At 42.0% G+C, this 17373-nt stretch overlaps 1 protein-coding gene and 1 long non-coding RNA gene across 5 annotated transcripts in view; one reads left to right on the top strand and one right to left on the bottom strand.

The window, feature by feature from the left end:
• LOC131812853 (uncharacterized) overlaps positions 1–6823 on the bottom strand; it is a 104887-nt gene extending 98064 nt beyond the window's left edge. For all 3 annotated transcript variants that reach the window (XR_009346518.1, XR_009346520.1, XR_009346519.1), the window contains exon 1: positions 6744–6823. This is a non-coding gene — a long non-coding RNA (uncharacterized LOC131812853). The remainder of the gene's footprint in view (positions 1–6743) is intronic.
• A 63-nt stretch (positions 6824–6886) lies between these two features.
• Positions 6887–17373, top strand: part of CEP78 (centrosomal protein 78) — a 32583-nt gene continuing 22096 nt past the window's right edge. For both annotated transcript variants that reach the window (XM_059142575.1, XM_059142573.1), the window contains exons 1-5: positions 6887–7380; positions 11686–11858; positions 11953–12025; positions 13169–13272; positions 14751–14925. In XM_059142575.1, the coding sequence (XP_058998558.1) occupies positions 7128–7380; positions 11686–11858; positions 11953–12025; positions 13169–13272; positions 14751–14925 (778 nt within the window). In that variant the 5' untranslated portion in view covers positions 6887–7127. The remainder of the gene's footprint in view (positions 7381–11685; positions 11859–11952; positions 12026–13168; positions 13273–14750; positions 14926–17373) is intronic.

Genomic DNA, 17373 nt, shown 5'->3' with positions numbered 1-17373 from the left:
TTCAACTCTTCTACCTAGAGTTGTCAATCTTCTGCCTACTTCATCTATCCATTACTGACTCGGAGGTATAGAAGTCTTCAACTAATATTGCTGAATTCTCTATTTCTCCCTTCAATTCTTCATGTATTTTGCTGTTTTCTTCTCACATTTTGGTGTTCTCTTACAAGTTGCACATATTAACAATTTTTATGACTTCTGATGGATTGACCCTTTTTTTTTCTTTTCTTTTTTAAAGGTTTTATTTATTTGACAGAGAGAGACACAGCGAGAGAGGGAACACAGCAGGGGGAATGGTAGAGGGAGGAGGAGGCTTCCTGCTGAGAAGGGAGCCAGATGTGGGGCTCCATCCCAGAACACTAGGATCATGACCTGAGCCGAAGGTAGAGGCTTAACAACTGAGCCACCCAGGTACCCCAGTTTGGGCCCTTTTTGCATCAAGAAATCTCCCTCTTATATCCAGCAACTCCCTTTCATTGTTGTTTTAAGGTCTATTTTGTCCAGTATTTGTCTAGCCACTACAGCATTCTTCTGGTTGCTATTTGCAAGATGTACATTTTTTCATCTTTTATTTTGAATATATTTGTATCTCTAAATCTAAGGAGTACCTCCTGTCCACACATTTTTTGTTTTTTATCCAGTTTGATAATCCTGCCTTTTGATTGGATTGTTTCATTAATTCACATCTAACTTTATTATTGATATGGTAGGATCTACGTCATTTTACCTTTTGTTTTCTACATGTCTCATGTTTGGAGGTTTTGTTGTTGTTGTTGCTCCTCTATTCTACTTTGTAGAATATATTTGTATATATTAAATGGATATTTTCTAGTGTAACATTTAACTCCATTTATTATTATCAAATTTTTTTTTTTTAGTTAATGGCCGTTCTAAAGCTTACAATCTATATCTTATCAGAATCTGCTTCAATTTAAACTAACTTCATTCCAGTCAGATATAGAAACTTAACTCCTCCCTCATCCCTTTTTGGTTTTATACATTTATATATATGTCATATATTCAACAATACATTGTTGTTAAGTATGACTGTAAATAATCTTACCCCTTTTAGGGGAGCTGAAAGAATAAATAAGAGCAAATAAATATTAATGGAGGGGGCACCTGGGTGGCTCAGTGGGTTAAAGCCTCTGCCTTCGGCTCAGGTCATGGAATCGAGCCCCGCATCGGGCTGTCTGCTCCGCGGAGAGCCTGCTTCCTCCTCTCTCTCTCTCTGCCTGCCTCTCTGCCTACTTGTGATCTCTGTCTGTCAAATAAATAAATAAAATCTTTAAAAAAATATATTAATGGAGTTTGTTAGGTCAGTCTATTTACCATTTCTGGTTCTCATTTCTTCCTATGGATTCAGGTTATGCTCTAGTGTCATTCTCACTCTAACACAGCTTTGTTCTCATTGCCTCCTTTGTCTGAATGGTCAGATATACCACAATTCTGTTATGTGCCCGATCATCCAAATGTAAATATAACATTTATGTACTTTTAAAATCAGTCAAGAAAGAAGAAATGTGAATTTATGTTGTCTTTTTAATCTGAATTCTTTGTCTTGTTTTGTTTTTGTGGATTTGAGTCTGATACCATCTGAAGAACTTCCATTGTATTTCTTGTGAAGTAGCTGTGCTAGCAATGCGTTGCTTCAGTTTCTGTTTCTGTTTATCTGTTAGGTACCACACTGATAATACATGGTGGAATGGTAGGGAAAATTAAAACGAGATGTGCTATATTATGTGTATTTTACTTAAGTGGCTTTGGCAAACTGTAATGTGATAGAAATCACAAAAAACTACCATTTCAGTTCCCCAGGAATGTTCCATTGGCTGTCAATGTTAGTAAGGAAGACGTGAATCTCAAACCTTTCATTTGTGCTCATCTTATCATCACCAATTCTCCCAGCAATGTAATAATAATAGTTGAGTTTTGGTCAGTGTAGTGTGAGCAGATATGATGCCAGCAGAGGTCTTAAATGGGCTTAAGTGGGCTCACCTCTTGTGTTTCAGTGGCCACAGTAAGAAGCGTGTGCCCTGGAGGCAGCTAATCCACAGTTGGGCCCTGAAGTCAGGTATGTGGGACAGACCTCAAATGGATCCAACCATGGAGGAAAACCAGCCACCTAGAGGTCTGAAACAGTCACTACAGCTAGTCCATAGATCAAAACCCCCCAAATTCTTGCTGATGTCACTAAAGTTTTAGGACGATTTGTTCCACATTATTACAGCTCGAGTGGACTAATACAGCATCTTCCAAATTATTGTTATATAGATGACTGCCACTGTGCCTATACAAGAGGAACTGTGTCTGAATTTTGAGAATTCTTGAACTCTTGGTGCCTCTCTAACACATTTCACATGGTTAAAATCTTCCCAAACAAGTTTGGTAATGTGCCATAAAGACCTCTCCCTATACTTTTACCAAAAATAAATAGAGTTCTATTTATTTTATGCCTTTATGTAGTTAAAATACATTTTATGAATATAAAAGGGTAAAAAATTGTACAGGAACACCTTTGGATAGCTGTTATTCACAAGAGAAAATTATAATCAAAATAGGCATTTCACTGAATGTAGAGCACTGATGCCCCCAGTGTCTCTAAAGGCCAAGTGAACAAAGGCATTTAATAAGTATGGAATCCTGCTCTTCATTTGAGAGGGAACAAGCTGTTCTAAAGTGGCAGAGGGATGTTCTTAGCAGCTATTTGCAACACTGTGAGCTGGGTTATTATGTTGCTATGAAGCAGTCTATTGTCCAAATGTAACTAACTACAGAACCTTGAAAAGTAGAAAAAGAAAGAGCCAGAGAAGTCATTTCATTCAACATTCATTCATTCATGCATTCACCAAATATTCACTGACTAGGTTGACTATGTGTATAACAGCAATGCTGAGAACCGCACAGAACACAGAGATGTATCCATGCTCTCACAAAGTTTAGATACCAGCAGGGAAGATAAGATGTAGATGCCTTATGGCAGTGCCAGATATGTCCTATTAAACTGTTCCCAAGTTCAGAGGAGAGAAGGGATCCATATCTTGCTTGGATTGTCTGTGAAGCTTTTCCAGAGAAGGAGACACAAGGGTGGTGACTAGAAGAGTTTTTGACACAATACACAGCTAGAAGGAAGCAAAGATGTAGAGATAATTAGATCTATAGATTTAAAACAAGCCTGGTAAGTGAAATTAAAGCCAAACTGTGGAAAGTTTTAAATTTCATTCTTAAAAGTTAGGGGTTTGTTGTATTGGCAACAGGTGTCATGGAAGGTTTGCGCAGGGCAACAGGATGACCCATCAACCTTGGGAAGCTTTATAAATGATGTAAGGAGAGCCTGAAGCAATCATTGCAATCCACATGTAAGATAATAAATGGCAAATAATGGCAATGCAAATAGAAGAAAGAAGTACGAGAGACGCTATAAAGGAAAAACTGCCAGGGCTTGATGATTGATTAGGTACATTCATTTGTTCATTTAAGAAGTGTTGTAACTAGTACTACAGTTATATGTAGCATGTAGTAACTGCTAGTCCTTAGAGATGCAAAACAGACATGATCTCTTCTCATGGACCATATGGTGATCTCTATTTCTATCTTAAATGCGCTGTGAAATGTGATGAAGTCCATGAATGAGAGAGACATGGTGTGATGAGAGCTTAGGTTGGGGGGATTTGATGAGTAGAGTAGGTAAGGGAATGTTTCCTTGGCAATGTGACACATGACCTAAGAACGATAAGAAGGCATTAACCGGGTGAAGACGGAAGGGAATATTCATGTAGAGGGGAAGGCATGGACAATGAACCACAAGTATGTAGGTCTGAGAGGAGTCCACTGTGGGCTAGACTCCTGAAAAATGAAAGGGAGAGGGGTGCAAGATAAGGTTGTAGAGATCATGCCTCCATCACATCCAAGGGATGCTGTGCCCTGTAGATCAGACACTCAAAGTGCCAGTGGACAGTGAGATAAGGAGCTTGCTCTAGAATATACCAACACACTGCTACCATCATCAAGAGAATCTCATCTGCTGAAATGAACAGGATGGTTAGTGCATTTACATTCTGAAGCAAGCTTATAGATCAATACCCATTCTCAACTGCAGCTAGTCTGTGAGTCCACATTGAGTAGCTATATCTTAAACAATTGTGAGGAGGACTGCCTTTATCCTAAGAGAAATGAAAAGTCATGCAAGGATTCGAACAAGAAGCAGGGGCTGCATTATGAAGCATGGATTGGAAGGCAGCCAGAGTTCATGGAAAGAAGATGAAGTCTGTGCCTGAAAACTTATTTTGCTGGTGAAATAAGAGGTATCTTCTTCAGGTCAGAGAGCAGGGACACAGTATCTAATGGTGATATGAAAAGAATAGAGGAGGTCTGGAAGAGCCCTTGTGAGTTGTTTTAAGTAAAGGGATGGAAAAAAGAAATGAGAATGACTTGGCAGTTAAAATAAGAAAGCCTATGTTGTTGACCAGGTTGACACAGGTCTGTGACTGGATCCAATAAACTCATTGCTCTGAAATCAGGTCCAGAGAAGATCAGTATTAGAGATGAGAAGAAGGCATCAGAACTGAGGCTCCATGGGAAAGTAAGCTGGGTTGGAGGTCTGGGAAAAATGTCAGGATGGATCAGTGAAATACAGTAAATGAGAGGTAAAATGATCCCACTTAACCAGTGGATGGTGTCAAAAACCAAACTCCAGGGCGCCTGGGTGGCTCAGTGGGTTAAAACCTCTGCCTTTGGCTCAGGTCATGATCTCAGGGTCCTGGGATCCAGGCCCGCATCGGGCTCTCTGCTCAGCAGGGAGCCTGCTTCCTCCTCTCTCTGCCTGCTTCTCTGCCTACTTGTGATCTCTGTCAAATAAATAAATAAAAATCTTAAAAAAAAAAAAAACTCCACATATTGAATAAAACAAAACAGAAAGATGAGCTTATTTCAAGGATTTTGAGCTTCAACCTCTGGGAGCAATCAATTCTGAGTCTCTCGCAGGCTAAGGGATTTTTATGGGGTAATGCAGAAGTTATTTGAATTTTTTCCAGCTGACTGGTTGCCTAGTCGAATTCTATCTTATTTGGATCAGGGTAACTGAGTCAAGGGAACAAGGAAGTCCAGAGAAGGTGAGATCAGAGTTGGCATTTGGGGACTGGCTGGTGTCCTTTGCTGATTTCTAAGCAGAGCTGTATATTCCTGTAATTACTTAAGTTTCCTTTATGTGTGGCAAGTGACCATCTTCATTTTGTCCCTGAAATAAGTGACTCCATTTTAGTTTGGCTTTATAGTGGAAGAGGAATGCTGTAAACATAACACCTAAAGATTATCACCGTTCTAGAAACTGTATATAAATGCAGGTTCAGAGGCCAATTATCTGAGTTCTACCTATTTAGTGGATATACAATTATATATTCCTTATGGAGTTGTTAGGAAAATTAAATTATTTCATACTTAAAAGTGCTTAAAATAATGCCTGGGAGGGTGGGCCTGGGTAACTCAAGTGGGTTAAGCAACCGACTTCAACTCATGTCACAATCTCAGGGTCCTCTAATCAAGCCCTGCCTGGAACTCCCTGTTCAGTGGGGAGTGCTTTTCTCCTTCTCCCTCTGCCTCCTGGTCCCCACTTGTGCTCTCCCTCTCTCTCTCTCTCTCTCTCAAATAAATAAATAAATAAAACCCTTTGAGAAAAAAATAATGCCTTGGGTGTGCAGGGTAGGTCCAGCCACCCTGACCTAAGCAAGTTGGGTGGGTGCCTTTTTATGATAATCACTTGCAAGAGGGGTGCCTGGGTGGCTCAGTTGGTTAAGCATCTGCCTTCCACTCAGACCCAGGTCAGGCTCCCTGCTGAGCAGGGAGTCTGCTTCTGCTTTTGCCTATCCCTGCTGGCTTGTGCTCTCTCTCTCTCAAATAAATAAATAAAATCTTTTTTAAAAGGGCGGGGGGATAATCAACCAGACCCTAAAAAGGAAGTAAGCCATTGAAGGTGTTGGGTAGTCCTTGCTCAGTGGTGATATCAATAGAAATGTTAAAAGCAGGGCGCCTGGGTGGCTCAGTTGGTTGGGCATCTGCCTTCAGCTCAGGTCATGATCCCAGGTCCTGGGATCAGTCCCGCATCAGGCTCCCTGCTCAGCCGAAAGTCTGCTTCTCTCTTTCCCTCTGCTGCTCCCCCTGCTCTCTCTCTCTGTCAGATAAATAAATTAAAAATCTTTAAAAAAAAAAATAAGAAAGAAAGAAAGAAATGTTAAAAGCATTTACGTCCCCTGGTTAGCTTTCTATAAAAGACCAACCCTAAAGGCAACCCTGTCGGGACCCCCTCTCACTCTACAGCTTTTTCTGTATCTTCATCTAACAAACTTCTATCGTTTTACAAAAAAAAGAAAAAAAAAAGGCTAGAAGACAGAATAATAATTATGAGAGAGTTAAATGTCAACAGAAAACAAAGCGATTACTAGTAATCGCTAGTAATCGTCCTGAATTTATGGAACTCATTAAATATGCCAACAGCCGTGTGAGGTAAGTCGAAACTGCAGAAGTGAAGAGTTACTTGTAGGAATTAACACAGCAAAGATTTACTGGACAGCAGGGGACAGCCACTAAATCGCTTGCACATCCCTAATTAAGGGTCTTCTCTCCTGGGCGGTGCAAACAAGACACCCGTCAGAAGTTCAGACCACTTCTTAAAGGTGCTGTTACATCGATTTCTCACTGTTACTAGACCAGAAAAACCTCTCCGCAAGCCTCAAATCCCGAAAACCTCCTACCTTCCGCACCTCCCTCGCCTCGGAGGTCCCGCCTCTTGTCCTCACGCCGGGTCCCCACGAGAGGCGGGGCTCCCCCTGCGTGCTGACGCACGGCGAGCGTGCTGACGTCTCCGCGCTCCGCCCGCCGGCTTGAATCGCGGTCCCGCGCGGCAAAGGGCGGTGGGGCGGGAGCCAACGGCCAGCGGCGGGGGATGGGGGGCGGGCCGGGAGCGCGGCGTCGAGGGTCTGGCCTGGCTGTGGACTGGGACCCCGCGTCTTCTGGCTGAGCTGCCGGTGCTGCGTAGCCGCGGGGTCGCAGCTGCCCGGCCGTGAGCGACCCAGCACTCCCGGGCGCCTGCGGGCATTGTCTCCGCCGCCGGCGTCCCTGGAGGCCAACGCCAGGCCATGATCGACTCGGTGAAGCTGCGCCGCGACAGTGCGGCCGACTTCTTCTCGCACTATGAATACCTGTGCGCGCTGCAGGACTCGGTGCCGCTGCCCTCGGTGCGCGCTTGCCTGCGGGAGGGCGTGCTGGACTTCAACGCCGACCGCCTGCGCCTCGTGGACTGGGCGCCGCTCCTGAGCACCCTCAAGATTAATAAAGATCTGCCCCTAGTCTCTATCAAGAGCTTCTTCCAGCCGTGGCTTGGCGAAACAGGTTTGTGGTTCCCGCTTCGGGGGCCCTGGAGACGGTGCGGCGAAGCGGGATTTTAGACGGTGCCCGGTGGAGGCGGGGCACCAACCGGGGTGGCCAGTCCCGCGGTCTGGGTGCAGCACCCCGGGGACTCTTACCAGTTCAGTGGCCTGGAGTGAGTCAGTTACGGCCCCGTAGGTCTCAGCGTTCCCATCCGTGATGTGGGCCAACAGGACGCGCTTTACGTGGTGATTGCGAAGATGCACGGAGTTGCTGCTTGTAGAGCACTTCGCGCGGTCTGGGGCATCATTAAGCGTTCGATAGATCTTGCCTGGTTTTCTGGATGAGTTAGCCTGACAGAGAACAAAGAGATTTGGAAAACTGATACAGCTCAGGCTTTTGCTTCGTTTCGGTTTGAGTAAGACATAGCTCTGGGGGGCGGGGGGGAGAGCTGTTTTTGTTTTATTATTATTTTTAGTGACATCTAATAGTGGATAGACTCTGTGTGGCCTGAGCGAGTTACTTTTGAACTACAATCCCCACACTTGTAAAGTGGCATTAAAACTATTCTTTCCATCTCCTCTTAGAATTAACAGGTTGTTTAAAAGTACACTTACCTGGTGAGCACTGAGTAATGTACAAAATAATTTATTTATTTATTTTTAAAGATTTTATTTATTTATTTAACACACAGAGAGAGAGAGAGATCACAAGTAGGCAGGGAGACAGGCAGAGAGAGAGGGAGAAGCAGGCTCCCCACTGAGCAGAGATCCAGGACCCTGAGACTATGATTGAGAGGAAGGCAGAGGCTTAACCCACTGAGCCACGCAGGCGCCCCTGTACAGAATTATTGAATCACTGTATGGTACACTTGAAACTAATATAACACAGTATGTTAACTACACTGGAATTTTTTTTAAAAAAATAAATTTCTGGGGCACCTGGGTGGCTCAGTGGGTTAAGCCGCTGCCTTCGGCTCAGGTCATGATCTCAGGGTCCTGGGATCGAGTCCCACATCGGGCTCTCTGCTCAGCAGGGAGCCTGCTTTCCTCTCTCTCTCTCTCTCTGCCTGCCTCTCTGTCTACTTGTGATCTCTCTCTGTCAAATAAAGAAATAAAAATAAAAAAAAAATAATAAATTTCACCAAAAAAAAAAAAAAAAGGATTGCACAAGTTGTATAAAGTTTCTGGGCACTCAGATGAGCTCAGCCAGCACTAAACACTGTTGGAGGCAAGGCCCCTGGCCTAGAGGATCTCCTCTTCTACTGGGGGAGGCAGCAAGTAAACACAAGCACAGAAGTCAGTGTTCTGGAAGAAGTGACCTCTGGTGCTACAAAGCAGAGAACAATGAAAGGAATGTTCAGGGAAGACTTCTTGGAGGAGGTGCCTCCTTTCTGCGGATGTGAGAAGCTATTCAAATGGCAGAAGGGAGCTGCTTGTGTGAAAGTTTGAGAAATATAAAAATATGGCAAAACTAAAGTACAGGACAAGAACTTAGGGTTCTAGAAGTGAGACCCGAGACTGGAAACCAGCCTGGCAGGGGCCACACAGGGAGGGGCCTTGTTTGTCCTATCAAATAGTTGTTTATCCCGATTGTTGTGGGATTATGAAATGGATTTTTTTATTTAGAAGCTTGCTGTGCCCTCCATATGGAAGGCAGTTGATTGGGAGGAGGACAAACAGTAATCTGAGAGCCCAGATTAAGGTATAGAAAGGGAGGACTGGATTTCAGAGATCAAAGAGATAGAATGGACGGGGCCTGGTGACCAGTTGGCGGGGAGGGCAGCAAGCTTGGATGACAGTTTATAGCCGCATCTTTCTGTGAGGCACAGAGCACAGTAGGAGGGAATTTGGGTTGGGAGGAAAATCTCACTTCATCTTTAATGCTTTAGGAGGGCCCGGCCGGGCATCCCAGCATGTCTGCTAGACATCTCAGGGCTGCAGGTGCAGATCTGGGCTTTATGGGGGACTGTTTGAGATATGGGAGAAACTGAGAAAGAAGAAAGAAGATCTAGAAAATCCTAAGCCTGAAGAATGTTTTTTTAAAATGGACCCACTTGGTCGGAGGCACCTGGCTGGCTCAGTGGGTTAAAGCCTTTGCCTTCAGCTCAGGTCATGATCCCAGGGTCTTGGGATTGAGCCCCACATTGGGCTCTCTGCTCAGCAGGGAGCCTGCTAACCCCCCCCCCCCACCCCACCCCCTGCCTGCCTCTCTGCCTGCTTGTGATCTCTCTCTGTCAAATAAATAAATAAAATCTTAAAAAATGGACCCACTTGGGGTACCTGGGTGGCTAAGTAGTGAAGTGTCTGCCTTTCGATCAGGTCATGATCCCAGGATCCTGGGATCAAGCCCTGCATCGGGCTCTCTTCTCAGCAGGAAGTCTTCTTCTCCCTCTACCACTCCCCCTGCTTGTATTCCTTCTCTTGCTGTGTCTTTCTCTGGGTCAAGTAAATACATAAACAAAAATCCTTAAAATAAAAAAATAAATAGAAAATAAAATGGACCCACTTGAGTATGTTTACAAGCTGAGACAAAATACCCAGGACACAGGATGTGAAGATCCAGGAGAGAAGGTGACTATGGATATATTTTTTTAGACCTGAACACTTGGGACACTTGGGTGGCTCAGTTGGTTAAGCGTCTGCCTTCAGCTCAGGTAATGATCCCAGGATGCTAGGATCAAGTACCCCATCGGGCTCCTTGCTTAGCCGGGAGCCTGCTGCTCTCTCTTTCTCTCTCTCTCTCTCACTAATAAATAATAAAATCTTTAAAACCAAAACCAAAAAAATCTGAACAATTATCATGTGCTTTTTCTAGGCTCTGGGTTTCACATTATCTGTTATCTCTTCTGCAAGGACATTTCAATTTATCCCCTAGTGAAGAGAAGTCACATTATTCTCTCATCTCATGCAGGTGTAGTAACTGTTCCTTACCTCTGAAGGGACTTGATGTATCTCCAAAGTAATCAGAAGCAATTACAGTGGGAAGAGACCTCAAAGTCAAGGCCACTGTACTTAATCTTGCCTAATCTTTCACATTGAACGTAAGAAAAATGTGTCCTAGAGACCACTCTCTTCAGAATTCCTTCCCTGAACCTGTTCCAGTGGTTCCAGACTGTAGATTTCAACCTCCTAGGTATGCTTATTTATTCTCACCAGCATTGCTTTGCTTTCCTCTTCTTTTTTCTTTTCTTTCCTTTCTTTTCCCTTCCTTCCTTCCTTCCTTTCTTTGATTTTATTTATTTTAGAGCGAGAGCATGAGCAGCGGAGGGACAGAGGGAGAGAAAGAATCTCAAGCAATTCTGTGCTGAGCTCAACCCTGGGCTCAGTCTCGCAACCCTGAGATCAAGACCTGAGCTGAAATCAACTGCGCTTCCCGGGCGCTTCACCTCGCCAACTTCTAGCTAGTGTGGCTGCCTCTGAGTTCAGTTTCTCTCAGTTCATCCGCTTACTGGGCTTCAGTGATGTTTTTCTTTATTTGAGAGAGAGAAGGAGAGAGATGGGGGTCAGGGGTGCGGAAACAGAGGGAGAGGGACAGGCAGACTCCACTCCCAGTATGGAGTCCCGGCCCGGGGCTCAATCCCAAGACCCTGAGATCATGACCTGAACGGGAACCAAGAATCGCCACTTTAACTGACTGAGCCCACCAGGCGCCCCTTCAGTGATCTTCTAAAATGAAAATACATGCTTAAAATAATGCTTGTAAGGGCTCACCAGCACAGAATTATTGTGTATGGGCTTCGAGATTTCTGCTCTGCACAGAAGCTTGAAATCTCTGCCAAGCCTCAGGGGGCTAATTGGCCCAGAGGAAGAGGTGCTTTTTCTAATCTATCTGATTTAGGTACCTTTTTCTAACCTGCAGAGGCACCTTTACTGTGCCAGTGGTAGCCTCTGTCCTCATCAGCTTTCCTGGTAAAAGCCAGAGACTTTTTATCGGAGCCTTGCTTTGGCTAACCTCTGTATTGTAATTTCTGTCTCCTCCCCCTTGTGTCTTGGTCTTTAGTCGTCCCCCACCTGCAGTATTTTCCATGGCCAGCAGGTGTCAGGCTTGGATGTCTTTGCGCAGGTGCCCTCTGACGTTAAGTTAAGCTCCTCCCACCCAGACTATGTGGTCATTCCCTTTCTAGATTCAACTTGAGGGTCATCCTAAAGCCACACTTAGATATAGCATCTTGCTTTCATAGGAGCCTCTATACCCATGGTTTATATTTCTGTATCTTGTGTGGTTGATGCTTTGGGCTTACGTTTGTCCCTCAAAGAGGGCTTTAAGAACACAGAGCAGATGCTTTCTCATGGTGATAATACATATTTTGTAATAATTTTGCTTTAGGTTCTGACAGAAGTAAAGTTTGCAGAAGTCGTGTTCCTGCGATAAGAAACAAAGATGTGACCTTCCAGTTATGTAAAGCTCTCAAGTGCTGTTTAAGTATATCAAGTGCACTAAAGAACCTGGAGCTGAATGGACTAGTGCTGCGCGAGAGAGATTTGACTGCCTTGACAAAGGTAAGGCTTCTCCAGTGTGTCCTGCAAACATTGGATATTTGCTTTGGAGGGAAACTCAACCCATAAAAATTTTAACTTTTTCTTCCCACTAAAGGGATTGAATAAATCCACCTCTCTGGTGCACCTGTCTCTTGCAAACTGCCCAATTGGAGATGGAGGGTTAGAAAGTAAGTTTCAATGTTTTTTACGTCTCCTCCAACCAGACTGATCTCACGTCTCCCTGCTTGCATGTTAATTGCTGTATTCTGCCTGTATTGTCTCCCAGGCCTGATCAAATCATGGTCTCCTCTCACCTGTACACTGAAAGTTTGTCATGCTGGATACTCTCCGAACCACTTTCACTTAGATTATGTTAAGCCACAAGCCACACAAGTATATACTATATTGTTCGTATATATGTAGTGCAATACTATATATATGCAGTATAATATATACTATATTATTTCATTCATCTTTTTATTATCAAGAAATAATTATGGGAAGGGAAATAGCAAAATGTAAAGACAAAAGAATTATTATCCTTAAATAGTTAAAAACATCTGTATGCAATCATAATGACAAAATGCACTGTGTTATGTACTAAAATAGGAAATACATGCAAAGTGCTACGGGAGTATATAAAAAGTGCTACGGGAGTATATAAAATTCAGTGGTGTTGGTGGGGGGGGTGTATCATAGAGGTAATCACAGAGAAAGTAATTGTTGATTGGGGTCCTGAAGAATTACTGTGTTCATTGTGTCCACTAGTGGTCTGGGGTGTAAGGAAGGCTGCATTTTAGTTTGAGGGGATTAAGACTTGACATGTTCTGTCTTACACTGCTCTAGTATATTGCTCTAGTACAGCACCTAATAAAACTCTGGGTTTAGAGTTGACATTTAAATTGACGGATAACTGATAAATGAGTTTGGGTTGTATCATTGGAAATAGGAATATAGGAATATATGGGAAGAGTTTTATACTTTTTAGGTTTTTCTTTTTCTTTCTTACATCTCAAAAGGTACAGAGTACTTTACTGACTAGTTGGGCTTAAAGTTTGCCAGGTTCAGAATATTCAATTCGTATTCAATTCTAGCATCTAGGTAAAATTAAACTGTTGCTGTAAACTAGAATAACCCTTTATTACTGACATATTTTAGAATGCACCAATCCATCCGTTGCCTGGAAAGATTGTAGATAGTGATTTTAAGACTACAGCTATAAACCCTCCGGTAGACTCAGGAAAAGCAAATAAGTCAGAATTGACCAGACTGTATGGGCTCTTCATCTTATCGTGTGTGTGGTTTTTTTTTTTTTTTTTTTTCCCTTTTAGTTATTTGTCAAGGTATAAAGAACTCTATCACTCTTAAGACAGTAAACTTCACGGGGTGTAATCTGACATGGCAGGGAGCAGATCACATGGCCAAGATCTTAAAGGTGACTTTCTGTTTAAACTTTCATGAAAACATATTCTGTGATTAAAGCACATTAATACTCCTATACAAGATGGCACATCTTTTCTTGTCTTTTGATATACATGATTACAGTTTTGGTTTTGTTGAAAGATTATTACCAGTTTTCAGTTTGGGGTTCTACCACTAAGGAAAGGTAATCCATTTAACCGTAGTAATAAAAGATCTAGTGTATAATACATTATAAATAATACTTTCATGTATTTTTAGTTCTTTGAAACAGCCCATCACCGGGTGCTATAGTGTTTCTAAAACGTAGCCGGGCCCATTTGCTGACTTTGTGACTGTGGCTGTTTTTGTCCTACAACAGCAGAGTTAAATATTTGCAACAGAACCTTATGGCCCACAAAGCTGAAAAATTTACATTTGGGCCTGTGCAGAGCAAGTCCGTTGACCCCAGATATAGAAAACAGTCAGCAGCATGGATTCTGAAGCCGAATATCCCAGTTTCAGATTCCAGCTCATCAGTTTCATAGCTTCTGACCATGGACACATTACTTAGCCTCTGTGCTTTATTAGGAGGATTAAATGAACTAGTTTGTATAAAATAGTGCCTGGCACATTATAAGCACTGTGAAAGTGTTTTTCTGTGATTTCTACTTTTTGCTTTTATAAGTTATTGTTCATAGAAAAACGGCACCAATGATTTTCCATTTAGACTGGCATAGGAACTTTGAGTCTTTTTTTGTTTGAGCATGTAATAAGATTTCTTTCTTTTAAAGTCCGTGTTCCCTGTTAACCAAAATTTGTCTTATGAATACAGAGAACTGAATGTGTCTTTACGACTCTATCTGTGGTTAAAAATCAAACCATCAATTTCCTGAGGGAGGTCAAACTGGCTTTGCATACTGGAGGCCTCTAAAGTTGGTGTGCAAACTCTAAAATAGTGAGATCCATTGAGTTGGGGAAAGAAAATACCAGAACCTTTATATTCCTTTTGTAGTATTTAAAAAATAACCGTGTAGTTTATAATGTAGGTGAAGTGTATGTGCAGAACTGAACGTGTAACTTCGTGTATATAATTTATCAATAAATAGATCCATGTTACAGAAAGTCTACTGCAGGATGCCCAGTCAAGGGTCTGGAAACCACAGGAGGACAGAATGATATAACTTAGAGCCTCAGCAATAATAGAATTTAGAACCAATTCCCTGACTTGGCAGATAAAGAAAATAAAGTGTATAGAATGTAATTTGATTTTCAAAGTTTATGTAACTAATCAGCCACAGATCACTCCCTGGCTAGAATCTAATCACTGGCAAATTAGAATCTGGGTCCCTGAGACTCTTGAGCTAGAATCGACTGTTGAGCCTCTCGGGGTGACTCTCTTGGCTTATATGCTTATATGTGCATATAAATGTCTGACATGATAAGCCGTCCTCAGTAGGCATACCCTGCTTCCTTATCCAGATATCTTAATTTCATCCTGTTAAATCTTTGAAGTATCAGACCATGAGAAGGCACGAAGAAATCTGGGCCGAGAGTCTTCGTTACAGGAGGCCTGATCTGGACTGTATGGCTGGTCTGAGGCGCATCACCTTGAACTGCAACACGCTCATTGGTGACCTGGGCGCAAGTGCTTTTGCAGAATCTCTCAGTGAGGATTTATGGCTTAGAGGTAAATCCTAGAATTTTTTAAATGTTAAGTATGTTTAGCTTTTGGCTTGATACCATAGTCATGGGATTTTTTATTTTTTAAGCCTTATTTTTTCCAATACCTTTTACTGTGCTTTTAAACTTCTCTAAGAGTTGCATATACTCTTTATAGGAAATACAGAGTAACTAAACAAAATTACTCATAATCTTAATACACATTTTAGCGTACCTTCAGTGTTTGTTTTTCTATAAACATGTTCATATACTTCAGAGACTAGAAGAGTGAACTCATGCTTCAGTTACTATTTCATGCTCTTCTCTTACTTAATGATGCATCATATAGTCCTCCATTATGTCGATGTACAATAATTTAATCCTTTGCGATTAGATTGAAACACTTTGTACTTTGCTCTGTCAGGAACCGTGTGTAGTGAACACATCTCTGTGACCATTGCATTAGCTCTATGGATTAAGTTACTAAAAGTGGAAAGACCTCATAATGTGACATATTTTTATGACTTACTGAACATTGCCAAATTCCCATCCAGAAATCCTGTGCCAGTTTATAATCCACTTTAACAGTACATGTGAGGCCTCTCCCCTCACAAATGCTGACTTGTGTCACTAGTAAAAACTGTAATGCTATAAAAGTGATAACCCTTTTAAATTTTTATTTTATTTTAATTTTTTTTTATTTTTTTAACCCCTCCTTTTTTATGCAGGTGGGATTACTCCAAACTTTATAGCTTTTTTTTTTTTTTTAAGATTGTATTTATTTATTTGTCAGAGAGAGAGAGAGAGTGAGCACAGGCAGGCAGAGTGGTAGAGGGAGAAGCAGGCTCCCCGCGGAGCAAGGAGCCCGTCGTGGGACTCGATCCCAGGACGCTGGGATCATGACCTGAGCCGAAACAGCTGCTCAACCAACTGAGCCACCCAGGCGTCCCAACTTTATAGCTTTTTAAATTTCATATGGTATGACCATCTTAAGAAGTCACTACATTTACATCTCCCACATCATTTTTAGTGACTTGCCATTATATAAATATGCCGTGGTCCATTTTGCTTATTTATTGCTAGATATATGAGCTCTTTGCAGGTTTTCACTGTTAAAAACAGTACTCTGATTCACATCCTTGCCTACGTCTCTTACTTCCTTTGGTTAAATTCTTAGCTGCTAGGTCAGAATGGCATGTACATTTTCAAGGTTTTTGTTATGTGATCTTGACCTTTTGTTATGTGATCTTGGAACAATCTCATTTTATTTTAATTTGTATTCAGTTTACATACTAGTAACATGTGGCTATTTTTATTAATTTGACTAGTTGGTTAATTATATCCTTTGTCCATTTTGTGGTAAGAGTTTGTGAGGATTGCATCGTGTTCTTTCCATATGTCTGGCTTATTTCTGTGTGTCATGGGGTTTTTAAAGACCTCAGTTACTTTAGCGTAATGGTTTATACAACACTTTTAAAAAAGGGTTCATAATGGGGTGCCTGGGTGGTTCAGTGGGTTGAGCCTCTGCTTTCAGCTCAGGTCATGATCCCAGGGTCCTGGGATCGAGCCCCACATCGGGCTCTCTGCTCAGCAGGGAGCCTACTCCCCCCCCCCCACCCCGCTCTCTGTCTCTGCCTGCTTCTCTGCCTACTTGTGATCTCTGTCTGTTAAATAAATAAATAAAATCTTCTTTTAAAAAGTAGGGGAGGCTCATATGATAGTTTCCTCCTAAGTTAGTAGTGTTTTTTATACTTGCGCTTTTGTCATGATCCCTTTGGTTTAAATGAGTATGTTGTTCAGCCTCAGAACTATTAGTATTAGGATCATTTGTTCTGTTCTTTGACTTTTACAAGACAGTGTTCTTGACTATCATTCTTTCATGGTAAGTTCTTAACATATGTTCCCTATTCACACATTCTTCGGATTTGTTATTATTTACACCCTCTTAGACTTTTTTCTTTTTCTTTTCTAAAACTAATAGTTTTTTATATATATGTATATATATATATAAAACAATACATATCTATAATATATATTACATATTATATTAATTATTACATATTAATATATATTATATACATTATATATAATGTATATATATAACAATACATATCTGCTATTTGGCTTTTTCCTTTTAAGTAGTTTTAAGAGTGATTTGGAACTCAAGATCGTAGTGAAAGAATACAACGTGGTCTCTGAGCTCCACCCAGCTTTTGCCTGTGAAGTTGACTCTGCCACTAGCATCCTTGCTGATGAGGAACCACATTTTTTTTTTAAGATTTTATTTATTTATTTGACAGACAAGAGATCACAAGCAGGCAGAGAGGCAGGCAGAGAGAGGAGGGAAGCAGGCTCCTCACTGAGCAGAGAGTCCAATGCAAGGCTCAATCCCAGGACCCCGGGATCATGACCTGAGCCGAAGGCAGAGGCTTTAACCCACTGAGACACCCAGGCAACCCCTGAGACTCCTTTTGTG

The sequence above is a fragment of the Mustela lutreola genome, chromosome 12, assembly GCF_030435805.1.
Source record: "Mustela lutreola isolate mMusLut2 chromosome 12, mMusLut2.pri, whole genome shotgun sequence".
Classification (NCBI taxonomy): domain Eukaryota; kingdom Metazoa; phylum Chordata; class Mammalia; order Carnivora; family Mustelidae; genus Mustela; species Mustela lutreola.
Note: the sequence above shows the minus strand (reverse complement) of the source record. Positions and strands in the feature narration are given on the sequence as shown.